Below are 27,740 nucleotides of genomic sequence, written 5' to 3'. Positions count from 1 at the left end.
TCCTCCGAAGCCAGGACGTCCGATAGTCTGCTCCCCCAAATATCAGTAAACAGACAGAGGAAAGTGCTGCTGCTTAATATTCCAACTAAAGAACGAAGAAGCAAGCTTACGAACAGCTGTTGGAGGGGTGAGCATCACAGACGGGGCGGTCGGGGAGCGGATGAGCAAACGCCCCTCTGTCCATCAGTCCACGCGGGCTGTGCGCGTCCCTTCCACTCACACGCGTGCCCCACTGGCCCAGATTCTCTAGCATGTAAACAGGACAGACTGGGTTGTCTGTTCGTTTCAAACTCTCTTTACAATAATTTAAAACAAAAGACTGAACAAAATTTTTTTGCAAAATGTAAACATGAGGGAGGCCATTGCATTCTGATTGTTGCCTAAGAGTTATCATCAGTCGGTTCCCGGCCTAGACACCACCACTCGTTTCAGTGAGAAACATCGGATTATGAAGCGATCTGATGACACATGTTTCAAAGAGGACAGGAAAAGAAAGGTTCTCAACCCAATACATATATATGTTGATTAGCTTAAGACAGTACTATGTTCGCAAGCACTACCAATGCTGAGCCCAAAGTCACCGTTACTGCAAAAATGACATGGTTTAAGGAAACTGGGACCCATACATGAAAATTAATCACTTCCATGGCGATGTGCACAAGAGTAAAAGAACATTTCTTTAAAAATATACATATATTAATCGAGAATTTTATCATCATATTAAATTGTTATTCTTAGAAAAGCTGAAGAAAGTCAATGGTTCTCTACACATTTTTATCTCCTATTAGTAACTCATTTGATGGTCCCTGAATTGTATTTTTTATTTTTGTTTACAGTTTTTCATATTTTGTTTGGTAAGAATGCTGACCTTAAAAAGTTATAAAATTAGGTTTTTTTTGCTACTTATTAATCCAAAAGAATATAAGCATCTGAGTCCCAGAGAAAGTCAGAATACCTTGCTATCTAAAAGGATATTCAAATAACAGAAATATCAAAGTCATGACATCAGAAATTTTGCAGCTTTTCACATAGGCATTGGAAATGCTTATTTCCTGAAGTTCCTTTGATTGTATCCTGGATTCAAGGACGTGCAAGTTTATATATAGAACCTTTATGATAAAGCCAATGAAAACAATATTATACAGAGTTTTACTGCAATTGTCCACTCAGTGGGCTCGTGATGGTTCTGTCTAGTTTATAGCAATGCTTCATTTAAAAAGGCTTTTTCTCCTCTCCTCGCTGGGTGGAATGGAGTCTTTTCTGATGAAATGTACACAACAGTTCTGCTCCCGTGGTCACTGGAGAGGCCCTGCTCACGACGTGGAGGAAGCATGGTATTTCACAAATGCAATCGCCGCTAGCTCCTTACAGAACTCTTCCAGCACAATCACACCCTCCAGCAAGGTGAGGTGGTCAATTCTGGCAAGGGACAAGCATACAAGAAGTCCCTTCAAGATATCAGCAGACTGTCAAGTCCTCGTGGACTTTTTAGATTAAAAAAAAAAAAAAAAGAAAGTAAAACACTGACTTACAAAGGGCCTTCAGGTTCCAAACCAAGTAATCGCTTTCTGACAAACAGAAGCTTGGGAGTAAAGTCTTGAATACGCTGGATTCTAACCATAAGGTCCCCAACAACCTGCATCCCAGAGACAAAAGGAACATGATTCCTAAAATCAACTACATAGGGATTTTCAGGATGGAAAAAAAAAAAAAAAAACAACTCTATTTCCTTTTATTAAATGAAGACTTTCACCTTTTACTATTCACATAACCATCTTTGACAAAAAACATTCATATCTATCCCTTAAAATATAAAAGTTATATATATCATTTAAAAGAATGATTTTTTTCCTCTACATTTTATAATAAAATAATTACTTCAAAAGAGTAGATATATAACATTTTTCTTTACATGGCACTGATTACATGAAATAATATTAAGATGTTAACTGGACAGGCTTATCAGTTCTAAAGAATATAACCAAACTAATAACTCACCCGGACAATTACAGAGAAGAGAGATCTACAGCCAGAAGCAAGGTTCACATAAGGATCCAAAAGGTATTCATGGACGTGTGGGTGAGGGAAGAGGGAAAGTCTAGACAACACTGACGTGACTTGTAAATTCACATCATATGGCTGGGGAGGGGTAAAAAAACAAAACACTTTCAGCGTTATTTATAATGTATATGACTGAGCACTTAACTTACCATTTTAATTTGTCTTTTCAAGAATGGAAAAATCGAACATCTTATTCCTCCCTCCACATGCTCTTCTACAATGAAAATACCTGCCACTAAATTATAATAGCTCCCACCATCTTAGTCAAAGTGCACATAACATAGTCCTTAACATTTTTCTAAAAAGCGTGCAAATACGTAACATAGTCAGAAAGTCTGTTATATGCAGGTTGTTTTAATTAATGAAATGGTTCTAGAAGTCACCAAAACCCACCAAAGTGTCGTATGTAATGTTACGTACAAACAGAGGACATGGCACGTTAAGTATAAGACCAAAGGCGGAAGGGAATGCATTAAAATCTTGTAAAATATAGTAGTTTTAGAAATAACATTCCTCATCTCTTATTGAACTACCAATAAAATCACGTCACAGAATCTTGTCAACAGAATGAAAGTACTTGGGTACAAATGACTAATATGCTTCAAAGTGAAAGAGAAGATTCAAAATGGTGATTATTTACAGGGATCACCTCATTCACCGCAAGAGCATTAACTCTCCCAAAATAATTGTGCATCTGTGTAGAGTTCCTCATACTTCTTTTGTATGTAATGTCTCAATTTTACTAGAATTCTAGTCTGTAATATTTATTTTTCATGGAAAGTAGCGTGGAGGTGCTTTGAAAAGAATGTCAAAAGCAAAGCAAAAGACATACTACGCAAGAAGAGTTATTACTGTGCCTAGAACTTTTGACAGGAATCCCTCATCCCTTTCAGTGAAGGACACTGAGTGGCCTAAACGAGCTGACTCCGTGGGAAGGCCAAGAGGCACCAGGGTGGCCAGTGAGTGAGAAACATACGTTGCAGCACTGGGAAGGGAACCGTGATTCTAGACCAATTTACTATTGACCGTGGAATCTCAATGTTTTACTCTCATTCACTGAGCAGCTTTGAAGCCATTGATCATAATGACTACCACTTAAAAAGCGAGTATTTGTCTTCAGAAGACAACAAAGGCCTCAGCATGTGCCAGAGGAGAGCCAAGATCCTGTGATGTGAACAAAAACTCAAGTCCTGTGTTCCAAGTCCAATCTTAGTCATTCGTACTTACCACTAGATTCGTGAACACAGAATTTCTCAAAGAAGAAAAACTATTTCAAGCTCACTTATTCCAAATCTAGCCCTTCAGCAATTTAAGCAATGCTCCAACCAACTGAACCACACCAGCCAGGGTCAGGTTATTTTTTAACGTGAAAATGAAAATAAATTTTAGCTAGACAGAAACTGTTCCACCGTACTCTAAAATGGTCTCTACTTCGTATTGTTTAATAACCTGAAAACAAATTGGCGTTTTTTGATGGTAATAACAACCTATTATTTTAGACCCTTTTATTTTGTACTTTATACAGTATTTACTTCGAATAAAAGATAACTAGGTTTTTCTATATGTCAGATGGACTTGGCCCACTTTTGACTGAGCTCACAGTAAGTACAAAGTCTGAATTTTAGGGCAATAAACACTGACTTAACAGCATACTGATGTCACCAGCAAACTCAGTCTCAACTCTTCTACTGAAGGCCACATAAGCAGATATTCAAAATAATAAGATTTAAGTTAAATTTGTAAAGAGCTCAACAGCTTGATAGTCTCTGAAATTTCCAATATCTGCATTTAACAAGTGTATTTATTTTTTAAAGTATTAAAAAAAATTTTTTTTCATTTAATTCTTGTTAAGTAAATCTAAGTAGGAGGTTAGGGTAACTTCACTTTAACAATAAGAAAATGTGACAAGTGTCTAACGCAGTTACCCAAGGTCCAACTTTCCTCTGTCAGGGCAGGACAAGAACATGGCCTCCTACACTGTCTGAGATTCTTTACGTTCTGCTATGTACCTTACTCAGCCTTTTATCCACAGTACAGGTTTAATCCCAGCGTGGTTATCCTGACCCTATGTACTAAGGTACATACTAAGGGGTATATACTAAGAGAAAGTATAAGCTGGATTTAAATGCTTTGGTTGTTAAGTATAAAACAAACAAACAAAATACTAGAAACGTAGCATATGCTGTTAAGAGGTTAAAAGAAAAAAAGGACTTTATCTCTTTACTGATTACTACTGGAAACAATACTGACTAAAGTCTAACCTGGTGGAATACCTCTTAAGTGATAATTTCTTTATTTGGCTTTCTGGTTATTAAAGACAGCCTGCCTACATAGTACATTTCTTTTATAACTCTCTAAGCTCACATAAACATTTAACTAAAATGCTAAAAAAGACCAAGTACTTTAATATACAATTCTAAATTAATTCCAAATTGGTTAACTCAGTTTCTATTTTGAGGCAAGTATCGTGCCAGGTTCTTTTATTTCAAGTGCATATCCCAGTGTGTAAAGCCCTTCAAAGCTCTATCATCACTTTGTTTATTTGTCAATGAGGGAGCGAGTGGGGGCGGGGACACCTGTAATCCCTAATTCATTTTCTTGTCAGTGGGACACACACAGCAAGACACCAGCTGATGGTGACCTACCCGCACTGCAATAAATAAATGCACCTTTTACAATTTACCTCCCCCTTATGAGAATGAGTATCTGTCACAAGTTCTTTGTCGCAAGAAGTGTACATACTCACGTACTACTGTTCTGGATCGAACTGTCTGCATTTGTACTAACTGTACGAGAGGTCTTCTAAGTTAGAAAACAAAAGCACTCTAATCACCTCCAAATCATGTTCAAGATAGTAAGACAAGGGCCTCTAATGAGAAGTAAAATAAACAATTCTGTAACAACTCTCAGGCCAAATAAAGGCTTTTAACATACTGAATGCATCGGAAACACACCCATTGTTGACAATCAAGCTTTATGAAAAAGGCGTCTAGTGGAAAAGCTAAGAAAACAATAAAACTACTTTACTGAAGCTCTAAACTAAGAGTTGAAATGAACTCATAATATATGGTAACAAAGTAATATGAAAATAAGTATTTTAAAATTTATTACCTGATCAAGAATTCTTCCCATTCTATCGAATAAAATTTTCAAAAAGTGACCTTCAAAGAAAGCAGCTTCTAAGTTGCACTTTTCCAGTGCTTTTGGAGAGCCAGGCCACTCCCACCTCAAGCAGATGGCACAGTAGTCCCGGAACTGGGGAGAAAGCATGGAGATCACTAACGGAGAACTAACCCAAAACAAATTGAGGGCAAACAGAAATGGGTTCCTCAAATAGGAACACACAAGTCCATTTGAATGCTGAGTGTCTGCCATGTGGGAGGTGCCATGGGAGACAGAAAAATGGCTCAGATAACACCCTAACCAGACACATAAAGATTATAATCGTTCGTACCAATAGCTACTGATGAAAAAATAGGTATATTTTAAGTTTACCGAAGCACCTCTTTAACTACTTCTCTCCTTTAGAGGGCTGTAACCCTTTGCTGATTTTCATTACACACTTAGAGAATACTTAAAAAGCACAGTAAGTCCTAGCCACATTTTCGAAGCTATTCTAACGTGAGCTGTGATAGGTGAACAGGTGCACACCACCCGACAAGGCAAGCCCAGCTTCCCTGTAATGCGTTTGCTCTGACAGGACACAGAGGTGCGGCCCGAAGTGCGGCTGCAAACTGCTACCATTGCATTGCATACAAAAGCTGAGAGCAAGCACCCAGAAGCTTTTATTGCAATTTAAATGAGTAAATTCTATGTCCGCTGAATCTAATAAAATAATCAGGGCTTATAATTTGTTTTTTTCTTTGCATATTTCTCGTAATTCATTTTTTTAAAAAGAAATCCTCACCCAAAGATACGTTTATTGACTTTAGAGAGGAAGGGAGACGGGGAGGAGAGGATGAGAAACATCGACGTGAGAGAGAAACATCGATCGCTCCCCCCGCCACTCCAGGAGATGCGCTGACAGGGGATCAACCCCACAACCCAGGTACGTGCCCTGACCGGGGACAGGACCCGCAGCCTTTTCGGTGCACGGGACGAGGCTCCAACCAGCTGAGCCACCTGAGCCATTTTTATTAAATTTTACAGAAGTGATGATCTCTGAGATGGAAAAAAACAAGAAACTGGTCCTTCACTACACAGAGTTTATTGCTGGAATAAACAATATGAATTTTTAAAAGCATGACAATATCTCACATAATAAAAAATTTTTAAAGTCTTCCCTGCTACGTAATTTACTTGAATTGAAATAAAAGAAATTTATAGCAACATTTTCTTCCATATTCTTTCCCTTTTCAGATTCTCCTCCATAAAGCAAATTACTTTGACCTCTCTAATTTGGAAATTACCTGAAATTAAAACAAATTATATTCTCATCGGGAAGCACTAACTTCATCTTTGTAAGAAAAAAAAATTTTAAATGATTTTTAAAAATCCAACTTCTTCAGTATCTTGTGAGTTTTAAACTATTTAGCTTTCAATAGACAATTTTCTTTATAAAACAACATCCTAATATTTAAGAAAGCATTTTCCTATTAACACTTCTGAAATTCTGACCTAGATAGTAATAGTTTAAAAAAATAATAAAACTTTACAGAGAGAATAAAAGCAATTTAAAAGTCCTGTTGGTAGTGCTGAATCCGTATTATTTTACTGCCTTTATTGTTACATGAAAGCACATTACGCTAGTTATTTATGTAGTAGTGTGGACTTGAAGTCAGGCTTAAAGCATTATGAATTAACTATAGGCATAGACAAGTTAATTACATATATTATAGCACACTTAAATCCTGAAGATGTAAATGAAAATTCAACTTACATTTTTCTGATTTGAGATGTTTCAAAATTTGGAATTTTGTAAAATGTAAATGCTCCAGAGTAAAGACGATGGAGAGAAGAACACTTAATTTAATAACTAAGGAGCAGTCTGAGGAAGAAGCTAGAACGCAGGGGAGGGAGGAGGGAGTGAGAGCGTGGCCGAAGGGACAGCCTTGGGAGGTCACTGGGTGTGGAGGACGGTGGCAGCGGAGGAAAGGAGAGCCTGGGGGTGGGAGCAAGGCCGGTGGCAGGCAGAGCACCGTCAGATCACGGTTTGGATCCACAGGGGAAGGATTTGGGGGAGATAAGACACTAAGTGCAGAAAGAAAGGAAAAGGAAGAGATGGGGGGAAGGGGAGGAAGGGACTGAGTTGGAGGGAGCATTAAAGAAACCTTGAGACACAGTCAGTGACATGCAAAGAAGGTCACTGCAGAAAGTTAAAGCAGCGAGAGCGGGGCTCACTCAGGTCTGCAGAAAAAGGGAAACCTTTGGGGAGGTGACTGGGCACGGTGACCAGGTGACCACGTGCGTACATTCTCATTAGATGTCGTTTCACAGAATGAGTGAGCAGACTTACCTGCCTGTGAGCATCTCGGAGGTAGGTGTCATAGCCAGTGCCCTCCACGTGGTAGGATGATTTTGCCTCATCCGGTACCAGACAGAGAAAACTGAAATGGAAAAGCCACAGTCAGAGGCGTAAACACTCTCACAGCCCAGTCTCTTTGTATTACAATATCTAGCGATACCTTCAGTTTAGTCAAATGCTAATGCAATTGGGAACTTGGAAAATAAAATCATATGTTCTTAAGTCCTTCACTTCAATTACTCTTACTGGTTAAGTACTCTTTCATGACAGAGAAGGAAAACTCTGACTCCAAAAAACCTCCGCTGCCTTGCGGCATACCTCTTCAGGGGAAAGGCTAAGGGAGTAAACCCCGACAGAAAATCCGGAGCCGGAGTCCCTAAGGCGGTTTGACGTTGTAGTCAACACCGGCAACTCCTGCGGCGCACCTGAAGCCAAGCTGTATTGACTCCGTCTTTCCCTTGGACCCTTCAGCTGCGAAGAGAGGGGGGGGTCTGCTGCATGGGCAACAGCAGACCCTCCATATCACCCTGCCCGGGCTCTGTAGCTTCAGCTTCACTGGAGAGGACACTCCAGCGTCATCGCAAGATGTCGATTCAACACGGGAGGAGACAGATACCGTGTCACTCCCGAGTCGGACTGCACAGCCATTCTCGGCGGTGCAGATAGACTCTTAAGAAGCTACACCATCGTCTCTCGAGACGGACGACTGCCGACGACGACTCTTTCATGAAAGGCTTTATTTAAAAAATTACTCATTCCACTTAAAAGTAGAAGTAAGCCTAAAATGACTCTTTTTTAACATTACAGCACAACGACAGTGCTGTGGTATTTGTTAACCTCAGGAACCCGGCTTTTAAGCGAATGAAGTTATTAAGATTTTTATGCATCCTAATTTTACATCCTGAGCAACATGCAATTCTCTCTGGTCATGTGATGGAACCAGGCATATCAGCAACAGCTTCACAAAGTAAGAAAAAGAAAAAAAAAACTATCACAGAAAGGGCACTTTAAAGAAAAAATGTAAAAATACAAACTAATAAAAAGGAATATCCTTATGCTTAGCGTATATGAATACATGTCAAATAAGTAAGATGTGTCAAACTAGAGATTCTCAATGTTGTTCTAATTGGGAATTACTTGAAATCGTCGTCGGCAGCCGTCCGTCTCGAGAGATGATGGTGTAGCTTCTTAAGAGTCTATCTGCACCGCCGAGAATGGCTATGCAGTCCGACTCGGGAGTGACACGGTATCTGTCTCCTCCCGTGTTGAATCGACATCTTGCGATGACGCTGGAGTGTCCTCTCCAGTGAAGCTAAAGCTACAGAGCCCGGGCAGGGTGATATGGAGGGTCTGCTGTTGCCCATGCAGCAGACCCCCCCTCTCTTCGCAGCTGAAGGATCCAAGGGAAAGACGGAGTCAATACAGCTTGGCTTCAGTGCGCCGCAGGAGTTGCCGGTGTTGACTACAACGTCAAACCGCCTTAGGGACTCCGGCTCCGGATTTTCTGTCGGGGTTTACTCCCTTAGCCTTTCCCCTGAAGAGGTATGCCGCAAGGCAGCGGAGGTTTTTTGGAGTCAGAGTTTTCCTTCTCTGTACTTGAAATCATTTATATATAAAAAGTAGGGTAGTTGAAAGGTCATATACTGTCACTTGTTTTTATTTCTACATGAAGTAGAGCCTTTCCTCTTTTTCTACTGATTGCTGCCCCAAAGCTTTCACTTGCTACATAAGCAGGACAAAAAGCTGACATAATATATCTCTGTTAACAATCTAAGAGTGGAGCTATTACCTGTTAGAAAGACAAGGTAAAGAGATGTCAGTCAAACTTATATAGCAACTCACCTATTTACAATTTTATGGACTTCAGTTTTCCCATCATTTTTGGGGTGGTCTGGAGTAGCAGGAGGTGAAGAACTAAGCCACTCTTGATTTGACAAAGTGTTATCTGGTGAAATGTCAGTAAATAATGGATCTTCTTCCAGATCTCTAAGTTTAATTTAATAATGTATAAAAAAATTTTATTATATTTTCTAAACCAAAAGATTCTCTGAGTTCTTAGAAATAATTTAATTCTTACATAATTTTGTTTACAAAAATTAAGAAATAATATATAGTTGAAAGAGAAATTAACATTTTATACTAACATCAAACTCAAGGATACAGTGATTCATTAGCTTTAATGAAAAGACAATACCACTTGTAATTTAAAGGGACAGTAACATCAAGACAGCCAAGTTTTATTTTTAAAAACCTTTTAACGGTCAGAGGTCTTTTTATGAATAAGGAAGAGAAATAAAGAGAGAATTATGATTTTACATGAAATGCTAAACTCACAGAGTTGGAGAGAAACTTACACTGCTCCTGCTATCAATCCATTCTCAACCACATCTTTATCTTCTGGGCACACAGGTTTATATTCTGTATAATTTCTTTCTTCAAGATTTCTTAGGACCAAGTTGTAAAGAATGTGCTCATTGGGCTTTTGTAAAAGATGTTCAAACATTCTTAGTGTCATTATGCTTATCTGAAACAAAAAATGACGCAGGCTAACTGAAAAATGTCTTAAAATAAATCATTCTTCTTGCCATCCTAGAAGCCATGCTGTCAGTCTTTAAAACCACATAAAAAAGAGGCTGCATTCAGAACATCACAGGTGTATTAAAATAAGTGTCTCAAAGACTCGAAGTCAAATTCTAAGTGATTGCATAGCTTACCTCATCTGATATGTGATCACAATGTTCGATTAACCTATGTCTTAAAGGATGTCTGTTAATTTCTGCCAAGGTTTCTGGTTCCCTCTGTTCTCCAAGGATAAAAAACACCATTTCCTGCAGCAAAACTTCGGAGGTTACTTGCCGAACAATGCGATGAAGCATTGCAGTTGATGTCAGAATACCCATCTCAGAACTGGCATAACAAACAGGTAATTAGTGGGCAGAAATACCATGAACATAGCAATTTTTTTTTTAAGAGGCTACTCACGTTTGCATTAACTGAGGTTCCATAACACCAATAAAAAATCTTTCGTGAACGGCTTTGGCAAGAGCAACAGCAGTAGTCTAGAATACAGTACAAGCATCGTTATCTTCTTTTAATGGAAAAGAGAGATTAATTTGTAATATCAATAAATCAGTTTGCATCCTCCATCTGAATTAATGTGGAAAACAAACTTGCCTATTTGACCATCTTGTTGATGACATACGAGCCTAGATTAGATGTTAGTTATTAAGTTAACATTTTACCTAAGTCTCCAAGAACAAGACACGATAAAAGTATTATCCTGATCACCTTATGGTGGTAACATCTTCCCAAAGAGGAGAAATGAAGGGAGGCCAATTTTATCTTATGAAGGGTTGTACTATAATACTTAAAGAACATAAAAGTAGAATTTGAATTGTAATTTATTCTAAAGTTACACACACACACAAATACACACACACACACACATTTGTTTATTTGGTTTTACTTATTTTACTAACTTTGCTATCTTAAGACAATTAAGATATATTTGGGGATATGAATTAAGGGTTCAAATTTCACTTAATAGATATTTATATTTTTAAATGATCAATAAATAATAAAAATATTCGAACCTTTTGTGCTTCCTTTATGAGTTGATCACAATAATCAAACCAGGAAAGAAATGAAATTAAGGCTCGTTTTCCTGGAAATGCTGAAGCATCTTCTTTATAACTATATGAGTCCAAACTGTAGGACACAGAAGAAATGCTAAGTCCAAAGTCATCGAAAAGCATTAATTCAATTCAGTACACATGGAAAAAATGAAGGCACATAAATGAATTTACACAGTATGATATATTTACACAGGCTAAGCAGCATGACTTCCAGAAGAGTGTTTTATAAAAGAAAGCCAAAAACGAGAGAAAACCTTTTAAATAGAAGTTGTAAATTTTTACTCATTACATGGGAAGAGACGGACTAAAGCAGAAAGGAGCTGCAGGAGACAGACTGTTATATACAGCTCCTCATACTGCTGCCATGACCCTGAGCAAGTGACAGGAATGGAGAGTCAGAGGATCTCAGTGCTGGGAGAGAAAAGAGGTAAAGAGGGTCTGGAGAAGGAACAACTGTGGCCTGCTTTTCTTCCTGCCGTAAAGCTAACAAGAGGGTCTGCCCCACAGATGTTGACCGAATACAGCGTGGAAAAGAAAAACAAGTAAAAACCAAAGAAGGGTCAAAAATACACAGAAAAGCAGTAATAAGTTATTCTGTTAAAATATTAGACTGCTTGTAGGTGGTGGCATTATGGGTGATTTTATTTATGCTGTTTTATATTGTACTTTTTAGTAACTTATAAATGTTCTGCAATAATCATATTTTCCTATGAGAATCAAGGGAGAGGGCGAGCCCACAAAACAGACAAGACTGCCCCCGGGGCTGTGGAACTTATTTATATAGAAGGAGATAACTTTTTTTAGGATTTTAAAAAAACATGAAGTTCTTGGTCTTAATGTAATTAAGGTCTTACTTGATTATTATAATGGACAAAGGAAAAGGAGATTAAATAGAACAGCTGAATCACTCCCATACTCATTCATTATCACTAATTTATAACAAATATAAAACAAGCGTCGCAAAATAATCCCATTTAATGATCACTAGTAATGTTAACATTTTTCAAAACGAAAGGCTCCTATACTGCAAAACAGAAATGGATTTCAAAGTGTAGGGGTAAGAAGTCCCTCTTATGGAAAAACAAAAATGATATTTCTTACCCCCAGTTGATTGCTTCCACTGTTTCAATATCTAAGGGGTCCACAGACGGAGGTAGGGCCTTGTACAGGGAGGCAAGTCTGTCGGTCAGTAGTTCGCACAGGCAGGTGCTCTGCGTGAGGCACCTGGCGGCCGCAGGCTCTGGCAGGCTGGCCAACAGCATCAGGCCCTCGCAGGCTTTCACAGCGATCCGGCCGTCCTGAGGGAGAAAACACACCCCGCCAATTCTCCAACTTGTTTGAAAACATGTAACTTTAAAGGATCTGCTGCTTACACTAAAATAAGGTTTTTTTTTTTTTTTTTTTAAATGTATGTAACTGTGGTCATATGGGGGGTGGGAATTAAAGGTGATGACTCACAGGACTTCTAGTAAGGTTTAACAAAGAATTCACTAAATTGTAATCCTGGTTGGGACGAACAACGGTGGCTTCTGGCAGGGAAGTGACACTGAGATTATCCAAGCTCGCGGACAGGTCGTCCGTCTGGCGACGAGGCCCGTCTTCCAACTCTGTTTGCCCTGAGCCGGCAGCACCAGGCAGCTCCTCTGGCCCACGGGGCTGTCCCGTGTCTGCTGACAAGGAATCTTGACCTTTTAACGTGTCTTCTGGAATTACATTCACAGCTCCTTTGGAAGCCAATGATTTCAACTTATTCTGAAAAGGAATACATGTTTTGTGAGATTCACAGCAAATGCCTTCTGAAACAGAAATCGTATTTTAATGGACTTTCCTGTAATTAACATTCACTGTCTAGCCAGCAGAGCAATAGACAAGTGTTTTGATAAACAAAAATCCTCAGACTTTAACAAACTATTTCAGATATTTTAAAACTGCAGAGACATTTCTTTTTTTTTTTTAAGAGGTGAGCAGCTTGCTGGGCCTGGCAGACACCCCCCCCGGGGTCAAGGCAGAAGACAGGCAACTAAGAGGAGGTGAGCAGCTTGCTTGGCCTGGCAGACACGCCCCGCCCCCCGACATTTCTGATATGCCTTACATTATCTACAAAATGTTTCCCACTGACCATGAGCGACGAACCACATTACTGACAGGTATCCAACTACTACTGAGAACAACTGATGTTAGTGGGAAAAAAAGATTCTGGAGGTTTCAATTGCAGTTAATTTTCTCATCAATTGCAGCTAATTTTCACATCAATTGGCTACTAAGATTATATAGCCTCAACGTGGATTCTTCTAAGATGATTTTTCTAAGTGTTTTTTTTTCTCTATACTTCTGCCCTATATAAAAAGAACTCGATACTCTGAGGACATTTTTATTACTGTTTTTGAGGATAAAAGTAAGATTTATTTGAAATTCTGGCTCCTCCCCCTACCATACACATACCCAGACACAAACAGAATCTTAACTGAAGCAAATTATTAGTTTCAAGGCAAAAGTATCTTGCTTCCCATTTGAAGTTAAGAGCAAAAATCAAACCACACACACAGGTCTGAACTCATCATAAACCAGCTTCTCCACAGAGCCTATCACAGTATTTTGCCCATCACAGAAGTGTATTAAATGCAGGATGAATTCAAAGTTCTACTTCCCAAGTTACAGTTATTATAAATCACCTTTATTACTTTTAAAAGAATAGCGCAGACCAATCTTCTTAAGAAACTGAGTTCACAGCACATATATTAAAAGAAAACAATTCTACGGACTAAATAAACACTCCAAACAATTTCCCAATTTCTTATAAAATCATGGCATATCATAGTGTTTATGAATGTTATACATTTCATCAAAATACTAATAACGGTTAGGAGTGGTATCTCAGATAAGAATGGCAAGAGAAAGAATAATCTTAGAACGACACTCCTTAAACTAATGTTTCTCAAAGTGTGACTCAAGACAGTTTTCATCCTGGTCTTCTGTGGGGCTTTATAAAACTGCAGATTTCTGGGTCCCACCCAGGCCCGCCAAAAGGGAATATCCGAAGCTCCCTAGTTTATAAGAAACTGCTGCCTTCACTCTTGCACTTTGTTTCGTATGGAAACTATTTCCTTTCTTCTTGAGATATTTCATTGATAACCACAGCACATTTGTACACGTGACCCCGGAATCACGTAAACCCAGACTTCTCTGCCAAACTGCTGGTTTGCAATACCTGCTAATTATTTCCATGAGGATATATATCATGATGATTCAAAGCATCCAGAACCAAAATACCATCTTCCCCTCAAAATAAGCCTCCTCAGGCTCCCTTCTCTCCATTAGCGGCAGCTTACTGGTTCAGGAATGCAAGCATCCATCCCTATGTCCTGCTTCCTGCCCGAGACCCCAGAGTCCACCTCTAAGGTCTCCTGAATATGTTCACTTCACCCCGATCCACCACTTCCAACTCAGTTATAGTCCTGTTACTTACTGTCTAGGTTCCTCATCAGCCTCCAAGTCAAGTTTCCCTGCTTTTCTCTCTCCTCTCGAAGGAATCTGCTGTACAAGATGCTGCCACCAACTTAACTTCTTAAGGCACAGGTTCCACAACAGAATAATATCCCTGTTCAAAAATCTTCACTGGCACCCTGGCTGGTGTGTGTGGCTCAGTGGATTGAGCACCGGCCTGCAAACCAAAGGGTCGCCGGTTCAATTCCCAGGCGGGCCAGGTTCTCAATGAGGCAACCACACATTGATGTTTTTCTCTCTCTCTCCCTCCCTTCCTCTCTCTCTAAAAACAAATAAATAAAATCTTTAAAAAAAAAAATTCCTTACTGGCTTCCCAACAATTGCAAGGAACCACAAATTCTTCATCTTGTCATCAAAGCCTTTGATAATTCCTGGTCTGTCTGTCCAGGCCCCCGTTTCACCACCTGTCCTAATCATACTGCTTCCTGAGCACACCATCAACTTTTCTGTCTTCATTCCCTTACTTAGGTTCGCCCATTCTTATCTAAACATGTCAAAGCTCATACCAAAGAAAACCTCTTCCATGACGTCTTTCCTGTTGACCTAGAGCAGATATAATCTCTTCGTCCTATAAATACTTAAGAAGCATTTATTCTGTATTTTTCTTAGGATACTCACCTTACTCTACCTTAGATTAGGTACTGTATCTTAATATTTGTCTTACCTTCGCCATCAGCAACCTATAAACTCCATTCAGGCAGTTTCTAACTCATTTAGTATATGCTCTTAACCGAGAGTAGATACATATTTTAGCTAATATAAATCTAACACACATTAGATTTCAGGGGTACATGCTTTAGGACAGCAAAGTATGTTTGTGACTCTGTACTTACAAGTAATAAGGCTGCATTTCCCTAAAGACCCATTCATTCAGTAAGCACTGATTACAGTCAGCTGCATTGTACTAGGTACCGGAGAAGCTGTGGGGGCCCAAAGATTAACAGAACGGAGTCCTTGTCCTCAAGGAGCTTACTGACCAGCAGGAGAAAGTAAAATGCATATCAAAACTCTAATACCAGGGAAACTATAATAACTGACATCGGAAGCATACAAATAGTCAATTCTCATAACAATTTTAACATAAGCATGCTTTGAAGATTGATAACTATACCATACCTCCAGAAAAAAATTAACCAGATAGGGATCTTCTTTCAGTTTTGCACATACAATACAGAGAAACTGGATTTCTTCATTTTCCGTTGGTGTTGCAAGGACTTCACCACAGAGTCGAATTAATTTCTGTCAACAATTTTTTCAAAAATGTTTTAAGTTAGGTTATTTCTTACAGGTATGTAAACAGCCATCTATTTACCTTAAGGATATTTAACATTTTCAAATAATACAAATTGCTCACATTATTCAGCTACAACACTATTTACAATCACTGATATCAAAATAAGTTTACTGGTAGTAAATTTTTCAATTACATTACCCTAAAAAAAAATTAATGAGGTATATAAAAAAACTCTTCTTGAGAGCTCATGGAGAAAAGTTAAAGGGAAAATTATGTATAAAATTATGAAATAGAAATATAAAGATATGAAGTACACTTAATACAATGTCATATATCAAGAAAGCTCAAGTATTTTCCAGTCTGCGTGTTATTTTTAGAATACCTTCCTGTATTGTTCTTACTCTTAGAAAAATTACGTAAAATTATACCTTACCGAAAGAAATCAAACTGACTGACTTGCGTGAGGGGAGCACAGTACCTGCACGGGCCGGTGCACGTTGATGTGTGGGAGCAGCGGCTGCCTGATTCTTCCCAGGAGCTTGGTGTAGAATCCCAGCACCTGCTGTTTCATGCCTGGGGGGCACTGAGCAGGGAGGAAAGGAAAGCAGACAGGAGGAGAACCGACAATATAAACACACTTCCTCAAAAGCTTAAAATACAGGAGAGACAACGGATATGAATGTATTCCACCCTCAAAAGTCAATGCAATTAGCCAGGAGAAAATTCTCAATCAATTATTAATGGCATATTCTAGGAATAAAATGCCATCTGGGCCTATAATGCGGCAGATGGGACCATATGGTGAGAATACGCTGTTCAGGTAAGAGTTTGGTTCAGGCAACGTCAACCTGTTTATATTCTAAAGGCTAAGGTAACATGAAACAATTACAGTTAACTACATGGCAGAGCAAAGCGAATCTTGTTACTGATACTAATGACAGGTAATCATTAACTTTCCAGCATATAAATGAAGGAATAAAGCCTAACACATATATGTAAATAAAAGGATTCCTATGGTATAAACACTTGTGATTTAGTCCAATAGTTTCAAATTAGCTGCAAAATTATTTTATTATAGGCAATTAATATGTAATAAAGAAGTTCATATAATACGCCAATTGTTTTAAATATCTGCTTACAAGTAGGTAAACCTGATGATTACTCATGTTGTGAATTAAGAGAATATGAATTAATGTAGTATGTTCTATATTTAACCTACGTATACCGTCTCAGAATGAAAATACAGTCACAAAATGAGTAGCATTTCCAAAGCATCATCACAGACATGATATCCAGAAATAGTATAAACTATAATCTTAAGCACAGTATTTTCTAAGATAGCAAGTACCTTGCATTATTCAGATAAAATACTGATAGAAATAATCACCTATATCAAAATAAATTCACTAGTAGTACAATTACTAACATTTGCTCAAAAATCAATTACTATTTACTCAACTTAGTGTTATATATAATCCCACTCTTCAAAGGACAGGAAAGAAGAGGGGGAGGAAAAATGAATTTAAAGGTATTAGGGAGATGTGTTGCCTTAGAAAATGGAAATTGAATGAATTCAACTTAAAAGTGAATTGGTATTATAGATTAGTTAAAAGGAAACTGTCTTTAAACTATTACTCAGAACTCTATTTGGTGGTTAAACATACCTATTAAACTGTGGTTTTTTTTCCAGTTTGATTTTCACATATATTATAGAAATTCACAGAACACAACCACAGATTTTTAGAGTTAAGGAGGGGACCTCCTTGCTCTTAAAAAGAGGAGGAAGATTAACCAACAAGACTTGCTGAAGGTCATGGTCTGTAAGTGACAAAGCAGGCTTCCTAACCTGAACTCAAAGTTCCTCCCCTATCCTCACAGCAGTACCTGGTCTGAAATCTACCTTTAAAATGAGACATTTGAAAGTTTTGTGACACAGAATATTATTTATACAGTATCAGCTTTGCAAAGATTTCTCAAGTTTTGTGACACAGAATATTATTTAAACAGTGTCAGCCTTGCAAAGATTTCTCAAGATTCATTAGGCTTAAAAACTTGAATGGTCTCCACTTTTTAGTAGAGTTAATGTCAGAATAATCAATGAAATTCTCTTTCAGGATTATGAAAAATAATTCTCATTTTTGTAATCCGATTTCCTTTGGGTTCTTTCTCATTTCCTTTGATTCTGAGTACATGGACTTGAGATTCTTTTTGTAGATGTTTACACTGTAATTCCAAGCACCCTAAGTACCAGGTGCTGTCTAGAGCATTTGGGGGTTTTGCTATTTCCATGGAAAGTATATTCATGTAGGCCATACAATTTTCTTTTCCCACAATACTGAACCTAAATCCTGCCATGTAGTAGTTGGCAGCTTCTTTATCTCTAAGACATGAATACATGCACTACATGCCCAGGAACATGATGTGGATTAGAAACTTACATCAGCTTTCCCTAAGGTATATAATGTTTCCAAGATCTTGTGATGAAGCAAGTATTCCATACATGGCCCAGTCTCTCCAAATTCTCGTTCTTTTTCTTCTTGTACCAATATATCTAACATCTGTTCCAGATGTGATGGAATATTTGTATCCGTCACCGGGGCTTTGTCATCTAAACAATAAAAAGTGCGCGTCACACATTCAAACATTTTTAAGCTGCATATTTAAACTAAATATTTCATTAAATATTTTCTTAAGTATTAAATTGCATATTTTAAACTGCATTAGGTTTACAGTTATGAGTACGTGAAACAGTTTATTCTTCTGTTATCCCTTATTATTTGCTGTGTTATTTTCCATACTTGCCGGAATTAAAATCCTCGCTCCTAAGCTACGCGTAGGTCTCTGTGACTTTGCACGGGCTATTCCTCCTACCTCTGCCGTCCTCCTCTACCGCACGGCCTCCTACTCATCCTTCAAAACCCAGGTCAAACGCTGCCTCCTCCTATTTCTTCCTCCTTTGCCCTCTTTCTGGGCTTGACATAAACTTATTTGTCCCCTACTTTATTGTAGTGCACTCACTTGTTACCAGGTTGCAAAAAATCATTTAAAGCAAGAACTTAAAGCCTTTCTTTAAAGCATTTCCTTAAAGCCAGAGAGACCAAAAAAACTCACAAGGGCTAAGAACAGCCATTAGAAAAGGCAGCTCCTCTCAAAATACTTTCCTGTACATCTGCTGTCTAACATCCAAATAAAATTAGAAATTACATTTAAAGGTATATGTATATCTATCTACCTACCTATATAGTCTGATTTTTATTCATTGCACAAATATAAAGGATTTTTTTTTCTTTTAAGACAAACCACGCACGACCCTATCAGCTTGCCAAATCAACCACTATCATTTTTTCCCCATGTTTCCTTTCAGTTAAATGGCGTGTGTCCAATCTGCAGATCCACCCGTGTTTACCTATACTTCCCTCAAGGGAGCCCACAGTGCTAGGTAGCAATGCTACTGAATTTCCCTACTTCAGAGGTTGCCAAACGTTACCCACAGGACAAAGCCAGCTTGCTACCTATTTTGATAAAGCTGTAGTAGAACAAAGGAATGTTCACTTTTTCACATATAGTGATGGCTAGTTTGCATTACAACAAAACTGAGTAGTTGCAACAGACCATATGGCCTACATCCAGTGCCTTACAGAAGTTTGCCAACCCCTGACCTAATTTATTCGTGTTTCCCTATATTCTCTCCATCTTTCCTATTCACTGAGAAAAATAAAACCACCAGATGATAACTCCTGAAGACTCCCAACACCAACCACATCTACCCACTTCCTGCATATTTACACAGATGTTCTGCTTTCTGCCTTAGTTTTCTCGAGAAACTGTTCACAAGCCTATTTAAGGCTAAGCCTCCGCTGTGCGCTAGATCCCGCCCCCTTGCCTACTCAAGGGTATTGCTCAGAAACGGTCCCATCTGACTCTTGTACCACCGTTCCCTCCCTGCTAGGTCATTCCCACCACATGATAAATTGCTGTGTTCACCACCTTTAAAAAAACAAATCACCCCCTTTTGATGTCACATCTCCCTCTGGCTGCTGCCCCATTTCTCAGCTCCCCCTTACGTCACCCTACCTGGCCCTGGGACACCAGCCTCTCTGGTTTCCTTCGCTACTGTCCTCATCATCCTAACGCCTAAACACTGAGTCCTAGGGCTCAGTTCTCGGACACCTGCTCTCTCCCGTCTCCCCTGACCCCCTAGGCAACCTCATCTAGCCCCATGACTCAATGTCACATCCCCAGTGTAGACCTTGCCCCTAAATTCCAGAAGCCTATTTCCAACTGTCTGCTTGATACAGCCCACTGGACAATGAGCAGCTCAAACTTAATTACGTGGTAAACTCTCTTTCAAACCTGCTGCTCCTGCTGCCTCCTCGTTCTCAGCAAGCAACCTCTCTATTTTTCCAGTTCAGCTGCCTAAGCCAAAACTTGGGACTTATCCTTGATTCTTACTCTCTTACTCTCATACCCAGTACCCAACCCGTCAACAAAACTCCCTTCCCAATGCACCAGAATACAATCACTCGTTAACACCGCCACCCTGGCCCAAACCCCCGCCGCCTCTCAAACCAGGGCAACAGCCCCCTCGCTGTTCTACCAGCTCCACCTCTGCATCCCCTCGATCTGCATTTTCACAGAAGCCACAGTGATCCCCGTAGAACAGATTCCGCTGCGCCTCTGCCCAAAATCCCCTGGTGGTTCCCACCCTAGAGTATCGGCCGAAGTCCTGACCCTGGCTTACGAGGTCCTGTGGGAGTCTGTACCCTCCACCTGTCTCCGGCTCCTTCACTTTCGGCCTGGCCACACTGGCTTCCTTACGGTGCCAGGACTCTGCTGAGCACCTGCCTGTCCCAGCCTCAGGGTCTGTGCGCTCGGTCCTCCTCCTGGAACTTTTCGCCACCCCCCCCCCCCCACTGCCTTCCTCTCTCCCTCCAACTTCATCTCAGCGCTGACGTCCCCAGACGATGAGGATTTCTCTAACCTAAAACAGCCATCGGCCTGACCTGGCGCTCACTTCTGCCCCCTCAGGCTGCTTCACCTTCTCTTTAGCCCTCAGCATCTGACACAGGATATGTATTTGTCTGTTTATTGTTTGCTTCCCCCAATCAATATATTAGCTCTGTTATGGATCTTGCCTGTTTGATGGTTCTATCCCCGAGTCCCCAGAACAATGCCTACACATAGTAGGTGCTCAATAGGCATATATTTTTAACGAATCTAAAAGAGGAATTAAAAGTACATGGTTTATAAATTTAAATATAAAATAACTTTGAAAACGAATCTGAAATACATTTTAGTATTTCACAAATTTTCTGCTTCATTAGCATTAGAACTGTTTCTTACCGGAAGTCTCTATGTAGTAATGGGTAATTGCCTTCCAGTGATACACGAAATCTTCTTGTAAAGGCAGAGAAGGTGCTAGCTGCAAAACATACACAAAAAGACCACAACTAAGAAAATGGCATTAAAGTCTCCCATAAAGTATAACTCTGTATTTGTCTATTAATCATGCAAAAGCAACATAAAAATAAGGGATGCACTTTAATTTACTCCCATATGTCAGATTTCAAAGAGAAACAAAATTAGTCAGGTCCAAGAAAGTAAACACGATTTATTAAGAAACCGGAAAAACACATTTATCAACATCATTATTAAACTACAGTATTGTTTTGTTACCTCCCCTTAAACTAGTAACTGCATATAGCTTCAAAAGTAACAGTGTTAAATGAAAACACACAATATTCTATTACTAAAGTATCAGTGAAATGAAATGATCAATAACCAGGGATCTTTGGACCCAGGACTTTGACAGGCAGAACAGTAAAGGGCAGCTACGTAATCAGTTACACATCACCACGGCTAGAACACACACCAAAGTCAACCCTGTAATCAGATTAAAACTGTCCCTTACTCTTAGTGACATATAGATGTCTTTTCTTTCTTAAGCCTAGATTAGGCAGAGCATATTCTCAGCAAAACAACCATGTGAGCAAGACACTACCAATTTCAAGACCACAAAGTCAAAAATGTTTTACATTTTAGCATTGAAATTTACTTCAGAAGGTTTAAGACCAAAATTATATCCCTTCGCCAGACCTCCAAGTATTTCAAATGTGTGTTAAATGGATAGAAAGACGGTGCACCTTCAGCAACGCTTTCTTTTGCCGAGAGAGAGAGCCCTTGTATTGTCAATAAATATCAGTCAGAAAATACCAGCTTACATAAGAACAAATAGGTTTCTATTCTGGAAACGTAGACTCTGGCAGAGGATCTTCCAATTTCATGTACCTCATCTAAACAGATGACCTAAGAGGTCATGTTACTTCTGCGCTCCCACTTGTTCCCTTCTGATTTCTTGGTGTCCTCAGCAGAGAACTCAAAGTTTGAAACCCCCTGAAAACAACTCCCAAACTTTTGGGCAAATTATAAACACTGGTTTCAATGCAAAACATGAAATGGATTTAGGGGGGAAAGGACCTGAAAAATTTTCAGCAATCCTCATCTTCGCTACTTGCCCATCTGTACCACTCTGAATAATACCTGATTAAGAGAACATAAATATTGGTCTCATTTTCAAGTAGAACGTCATGAATTTTTTCAAAAACAGTTTAACATCTTTAACAAAGGAGGTAAGACCTTTGGGATCACTATACTTCAAGAACATGGAGAGAGAAATTACTTGTGGGAGATTGAAAAAAAGAATGAAAAAGAAAAATAAGAATGGAAGTGTTAATCTGGGAAAATAATCTTCCTGAAATTTTTAGATTAAAAAAATCTGTTTTAATCAGCTGCTTGTTTTTAGAATCTCCTTCAGAACATTTCTTGTCTTTCAGACCTGTTTGCACACACACACGCCACCTTTATGCACAGTTAAATGTATTAACAATTGGGACAATCCCAAATAAAATTTGGTGTTTCAAAAACGTACCTAGCTTCTTAAGTATAAGTGTTGTAATTTGTTGAATTTTTCAAAGGGAACCTCCTGGGTATATGAAATCACGACATCCTTGTCCCAAATTATTTTACCCATGGGACTGAACTCTACTTCCAGGGGAAGTCACTAAATCAGAGGACTTATGGGATTCCCGTCAGGACCTTTGTTATTACAGTCAAGTTCAAAGGAGGATGCTGCTGCTTACTTGTGAATACCTCTCTTCCAGGAGTTGGATTTAAAAGAAAAAGAAACCTATTTAAGTAGCCAGTGAAAACAGTTCTAAATTGCTAATAACTTAGTTGAGTAACAATCTTGTTGAAACATGAATAAATTTCCTCATTTATGTAAAATTTCCTTGTAAACTTACCGCTTTCATTACTAATTCTAATATGCAAATTACCGGCTTTATCATTGCATAAAAACATCTTTGCTCTGGGTTAAAAAGAGGGAAGAGATGTGTGAATCCCTATGAGGGGCTTCTAATTTGAGTTTGAAAATACACGCAACCGCTATCTCAACCAAAAATGGACAGTCCCCGCCTAACTGACCAATGCTTTCTCTGGAAGCCTGGCCAGACTTCCTGCCTCGGATAGGCTTCTCTACACATGCCCGTGGCACCCTCCCCTGAGCTCCCTCCCCCACCCCTCCTAGCCCTCATCCCGTATTTGTGTTGGGTGAATTATCCATCTTCTCCACTAGACTGTAAACTCCGTGAGGGCTAGGACTGTGTCATCTTCTTCATCCTTGAACCCCAGTTTCCAGCTCAGGAATGGTGTACCATAACTATCTGGTAGCATTTATTGAGTGAATAAGTGAATGACAGAGCTGTTGCTACCGTTTAGTAAGTAGTTATGTGTCAGGCGGTGTGCTGCGGAGTTTACACTTACTCTGTGGTCTTAAATTCTCACAATAAACTCTGACTTTTCCCAAACAAACTCCTACTAAGACCAAAAGCCAGGTAACTGACTTGCCCCAGGAAATACACTGCGTGACTATACACCTAGACTGTCTTTCTCCACAATGCCTGCCACACAAATGATCTAAGATGATAATGCACATGAGAAACAGTATTTTCAAAGCCACACCTGCTTACTGTCTCATGTGTATCACGAATATTCCATGCCCAGACCTTTTAAAGTGCTTCTTCCTCTCCCCAGCTTTTCTAACGCCTTTCCTTTCTTCTCTGCCTCCTCTGAAGTCCAGCTCAAGTCTCACTTCCGCTAGGGAGCCTTCTCCAGCTTCTCCAGTCCGAAGTGCCTGCTCCAATTCCTCCTTTGGAGCCCACTGGCTGAACAGCCATCCAAATAATAATAATGGCTAACACTAAGCACTTACTGTGTGCCAGGCACTGCGCTGAAAACTCCAGGTACCATACCTCATTTAAATTTTCAAAACAACTCTGAGAACAGGACTGGGATCCTTTTCTGTCTGGCTCTAAGTGCTAGGCCACTCTCTTGTGCCCTGATCTACTTCAGCTTGTGTATTTATTTGTTTTGTCTCCCAAATTAGGCTCTAAACATTGTGGGCAAGGACACAGGTACCCTTTGTGTTTCTTGCACTGTGCCATGCTTTCACGGCGGGCTTGTTAAATGTGCTGAAGGACTGAAGTTAGAATCACTTGTTGGAGAAGAATAAACTTCAGAAAACATATGTTTTCATTCCCTGGGCAGAGTAATTTTTTAAAGAATTGCTGGTTCCTAAAATCGTCATTAACTCCCAACTATCATATCAAATTCTGAAAGATGACTTCCCTGTTCTTGGAATAAGTCTGCCCTCAAAGGATGGAACTGACTGGAATTTAAAAGGAACCAGTCCCTGGCAGATTACCTAGCACAGACTAGGCCCTCAACAAATACCGAATTGTACTAATTGGAAAGTATTTTATTTACACTTTGGAGAATGTGTACTAAAATGAACCAGTCCAACCTCTAAACAACGAGAGGCCTGATTTCAGATCTGTGACATGTGGCAGCTAACAAAAGGTTCATTTCATAATGCTGACTGGCCAATCATTTCTACACTGAAGGAAGACAGTCATTTCTGAAAAGAGGGGCAAGAATTAGAAATTTTGCTTTTGATCCGAAACTCAAAACACAGTCTATCAGCTTAATAACACATTTTCAAATACTAATCTTTGAAACTATCTCAGTTTCTTTTTTCTTTCTTGTAAGTAGTTAACAGGAAGTGAGAAGAAACCATTAATTAAACAATAAGGAAAACTCTACCTTTAAACCTTATCTAAATGAATATGTATCTGGTTAACCCTAAAAAGCCACTTGAAGGCTGATCCAATTGAATAAAGAAACTTAAATGTAATAATATCAAAATGGGAAAGCATTAGAGTCATACAATGACACAACTGAAAAAGGTCATGTATAATCCTGATAATTGTTAATTGTAATACTGCATCAGATAATACTAATTGAGCATACAAATTAAAAGGAGCACAAAGAAAAGCTAATGAAATGAACTGAGGAATGGTAAGGAGTTTACGAAAAAACTGTTGAGCAAATAAATAGAACTGAATAAATGGAAACCAATCGCAGGATAGGAAAAAATATTCCTCAAGTACCACAAGGATGGTTTATTTATCGTTAGGTATCAGTTCATTCCCCAGAGATATGGTTAAAAGAAAAAAAATTAGTATGCCAACATTGTTCATGAGTTTTAATCTCCTATCGAAGTAAACTGGGAAGTATCGCAGCTGAAAACATCAACTCTAAGCCAATTAAAACACCATATTTCTAAATTCAATGTGTTAGTTCTGAGGACCAAGTGAATACAACCCACTCTAAGTTTCTCATTCCCTTCAGCAAAGCAGAGAACCTAGATATTACAGAACCCGAGTCAGACAATTTACATAGATAATTTGGTAGACGGTAACATATACAATTATAAAAAGATAATGAGGACAGAAAACATAGGCCCTGGGGACAAAAATGAGCCATCTTTTTCTAAGTAGTTATCTCTATAAATATGAGCCTGAGAGGTAAAGGATATAAATAACATAGTATATTTTTATCTCCAACTATCTCAATATTAAGCTGTAGTCAATATTTAAAATTAAAATGATTGTTGGTGTTTTCAGTTAAGGAATAACGAAAAATGTGTATGTCACCATTTTTACAAATTTTAGTTAAATTCGTTTAACAGGAAGATGCGGCCGACTGTGTCTGAGCAAGAAAGGACAAATGGAAACTGTCTCGGAGTCTAAAACAGTCACCTGCCTCATGTGCTCTGCATTCACGAACACTTTCTCGAGTGGATACACACGTTTTCCCCAAGAACCTGTAGTAAAGCTACACGACTTTAAAACATTCCCCACCTGTCACTTAAAATAAATCTACCAACGTTTGTTTTCATTACTGAATTTTAAAAATGTATGTTATTTTTATTATCTGGCAATAAAAACTGTTCCACTATAATTGGTCGTTCTTGTTTTAAAGCTACGTGGGTATTAATGCGCTCTGCCACACAAGCTGAACGCAAACAAGAGAATGACATTTTAAACGCAGCCAAGTCATCGTTTCTTCACAGGAACACAATTTCCCATGTGGGCAGGTCTCCCAAAGTAAAGTAAAGCAACTCTAAAGTCAGGCAATTAGATCTCTGATTATTCAAACTGCGGCAAGACATGCCCAGTTCCTTGTCTGTTGGGACATCTGAACAACGTGTGTCCGCGCAGAGGCCAATGGCAGACAAATCCAGAACGTTCAGGAAGACGCGGCAGGAAAGGAAACAGATGGTCGGGGCCCCGCGAGGGCCCGGGCCGCCTAAACCACGCTCGCTGAGACCCCTCGTTCCCTTTAGTCGATCAGGTGCAGCCCCAGGCCCGCCACAGCACAAGCGGGCGACATTACGGACCGGGGTCAGGTGGGCTGCGACCCCGCCAGAGTCGCCCCAAGGTGGGAGCACGCCTTCCTGCTCACCTCCCACCCCCAAACCAAACAAAACAAAAAAACAAAACAAAACAGAGTTGGGCCGTTTCTTTTGTCTTGCTCAATGCTGACCGTTTATTGCTGGGGAAGGGTGACGGTCAGGGAGCCAGGGGGCGCTCCCTGGGGCCCCGCCAGGTGCTCCCCTGCTCCACTGTCCCCCTCCGAGGAACCAGGAGACCCTCGGCCCCGCCGGCAGGGCCGGTCCTCCCGGGGCACCCCCGCCCACCCTCCGGATGGGCGGACGGAGCCCCGCTGGCCCCCGGCAGGAAGGAGAGGAGCGGGCCTGCTCCGAGCCCGGGCCCGAGGCCCCGGCGCCCCGACGATCCCGAAGCCCCCGCCCCGGGCCTCGCCCCTCGGGGAGCCGGGGCTGTAGCGGGCCGGGCCGGGCCGGGCCGGGCCGAGGCCGGAGGGGCACGTAGGCCGCCGTCACGCCCGGCCCGCTGTGCGCCCACGACGCGCGGCCTTACCGCCTCCACGGCGTGCTGCAGGATGGAGGTGAACTTGGAGAACATCCTGTCCCGGGACTGCAGCAGCCTCTCCCGGGACGACCTCGACAGCTCCTCGATCCGCCGCCGCCGCCCCTGCTGCGGCTGCCGGGGCCGCTCCAGAGTGAAGGCCGGTGCGGGGCGCGGCGGGCGAGCGGAAGGCCGAGGCAGGACGGGCCCGCCGCTTCAGGTAGAGCGCACGGGCGGGGCGCTGGCTCCGGCGGGCGCGGGGACGTGGCGGGCGGCGGGGAGGGCGTTCCGCGCCGACTCGGGCCCGCGACGCTGCTGCTGCGGCGGCGGCGACAGCGGCTCCGGTGGGGACACGGTGGCAACCCGGCTCGGGTTCCTTCCGCCTGCTCTGCCCGGCACGGCCTGCAGGGGGCGCCGTCGCGGCCCGCGGAGGTCCGGGCCAGGCCTGCCCTGCGGCGGGTGCCGGGACACCCGGGGGCGGGACCGGTGCGGAGAGGCCGCGGGCCCAGGATGCG

At 40.5% G+C, this 27,740-nt stretch overlaps 1 protein-coding gene across 1 annotated transcript; it reads right to left on the bottom strand.

Annotated features, from left to right (window-relative positions):
• Nucleotides 1–218: 218 nt before the first annotated feature.
• FHIP2A (FHF complex subunit HOOK interacting protein 2A) lies at nucleotides 219–27,475 on the bottom strand. The gene is made up of 17 exons (XM_090278655.1): nucleotides 27,238–27,475; nucleotides 21,242–21,320; nucleotides 18,337–18,506; nucleotides 16,377–16,481; nucleotides 15,781–15,903; nucleotides 12,619–12,912; nucleotides 12,262–12,458; nucleotides 11,119–11,233; nucleotides 10,508–10,584; nucleotides 10,240–10,432; nucleotides 9,880–10,049; nucleotides 9,368–9,511; nucleotides 7,517–7,607; nucleotides 5,173–5,316; nucleotides 1,999–2,139; nucleotides 1,533–1,636; nucleotides 219–1,419 (listed from the first exon to the last, which is right to left on the bottom strand). The coding sequence occupies exons 1-17, from the start codon at nucleotides 27,280–27,282 to the stop codon at nucleotides 1,314–1,316; spliced, it is 2,298 nt and encodes a 765-aa protein (XP_090134781.1). The 5' UTR covers nucleotides 27,283–27,475; the 3' UTR covers nucleotides 219–1,313.
• Between the last annotated feature and the right edge of the window lie 265 nt (nucleotides 27,476–27,740).

This window comes from Furipterus horrens, unplaced genomic scaffold (assembly GCF_987537825.1).
Source record: "Furipterus horrens unplaced genomic scaffold, mFurHor1.1.pri manual_scaffold_5, whole genome shotgun sequence".
Lineage (NCBI taxonomy): Eukaryota > Metazoa > Chordata > Mammalia > Chiroptera > Furipteridae > Furipterus > Furipterus horrens.
This window is presented reverse-complemented; position numbering and strand designations above follow the sequence as displayed.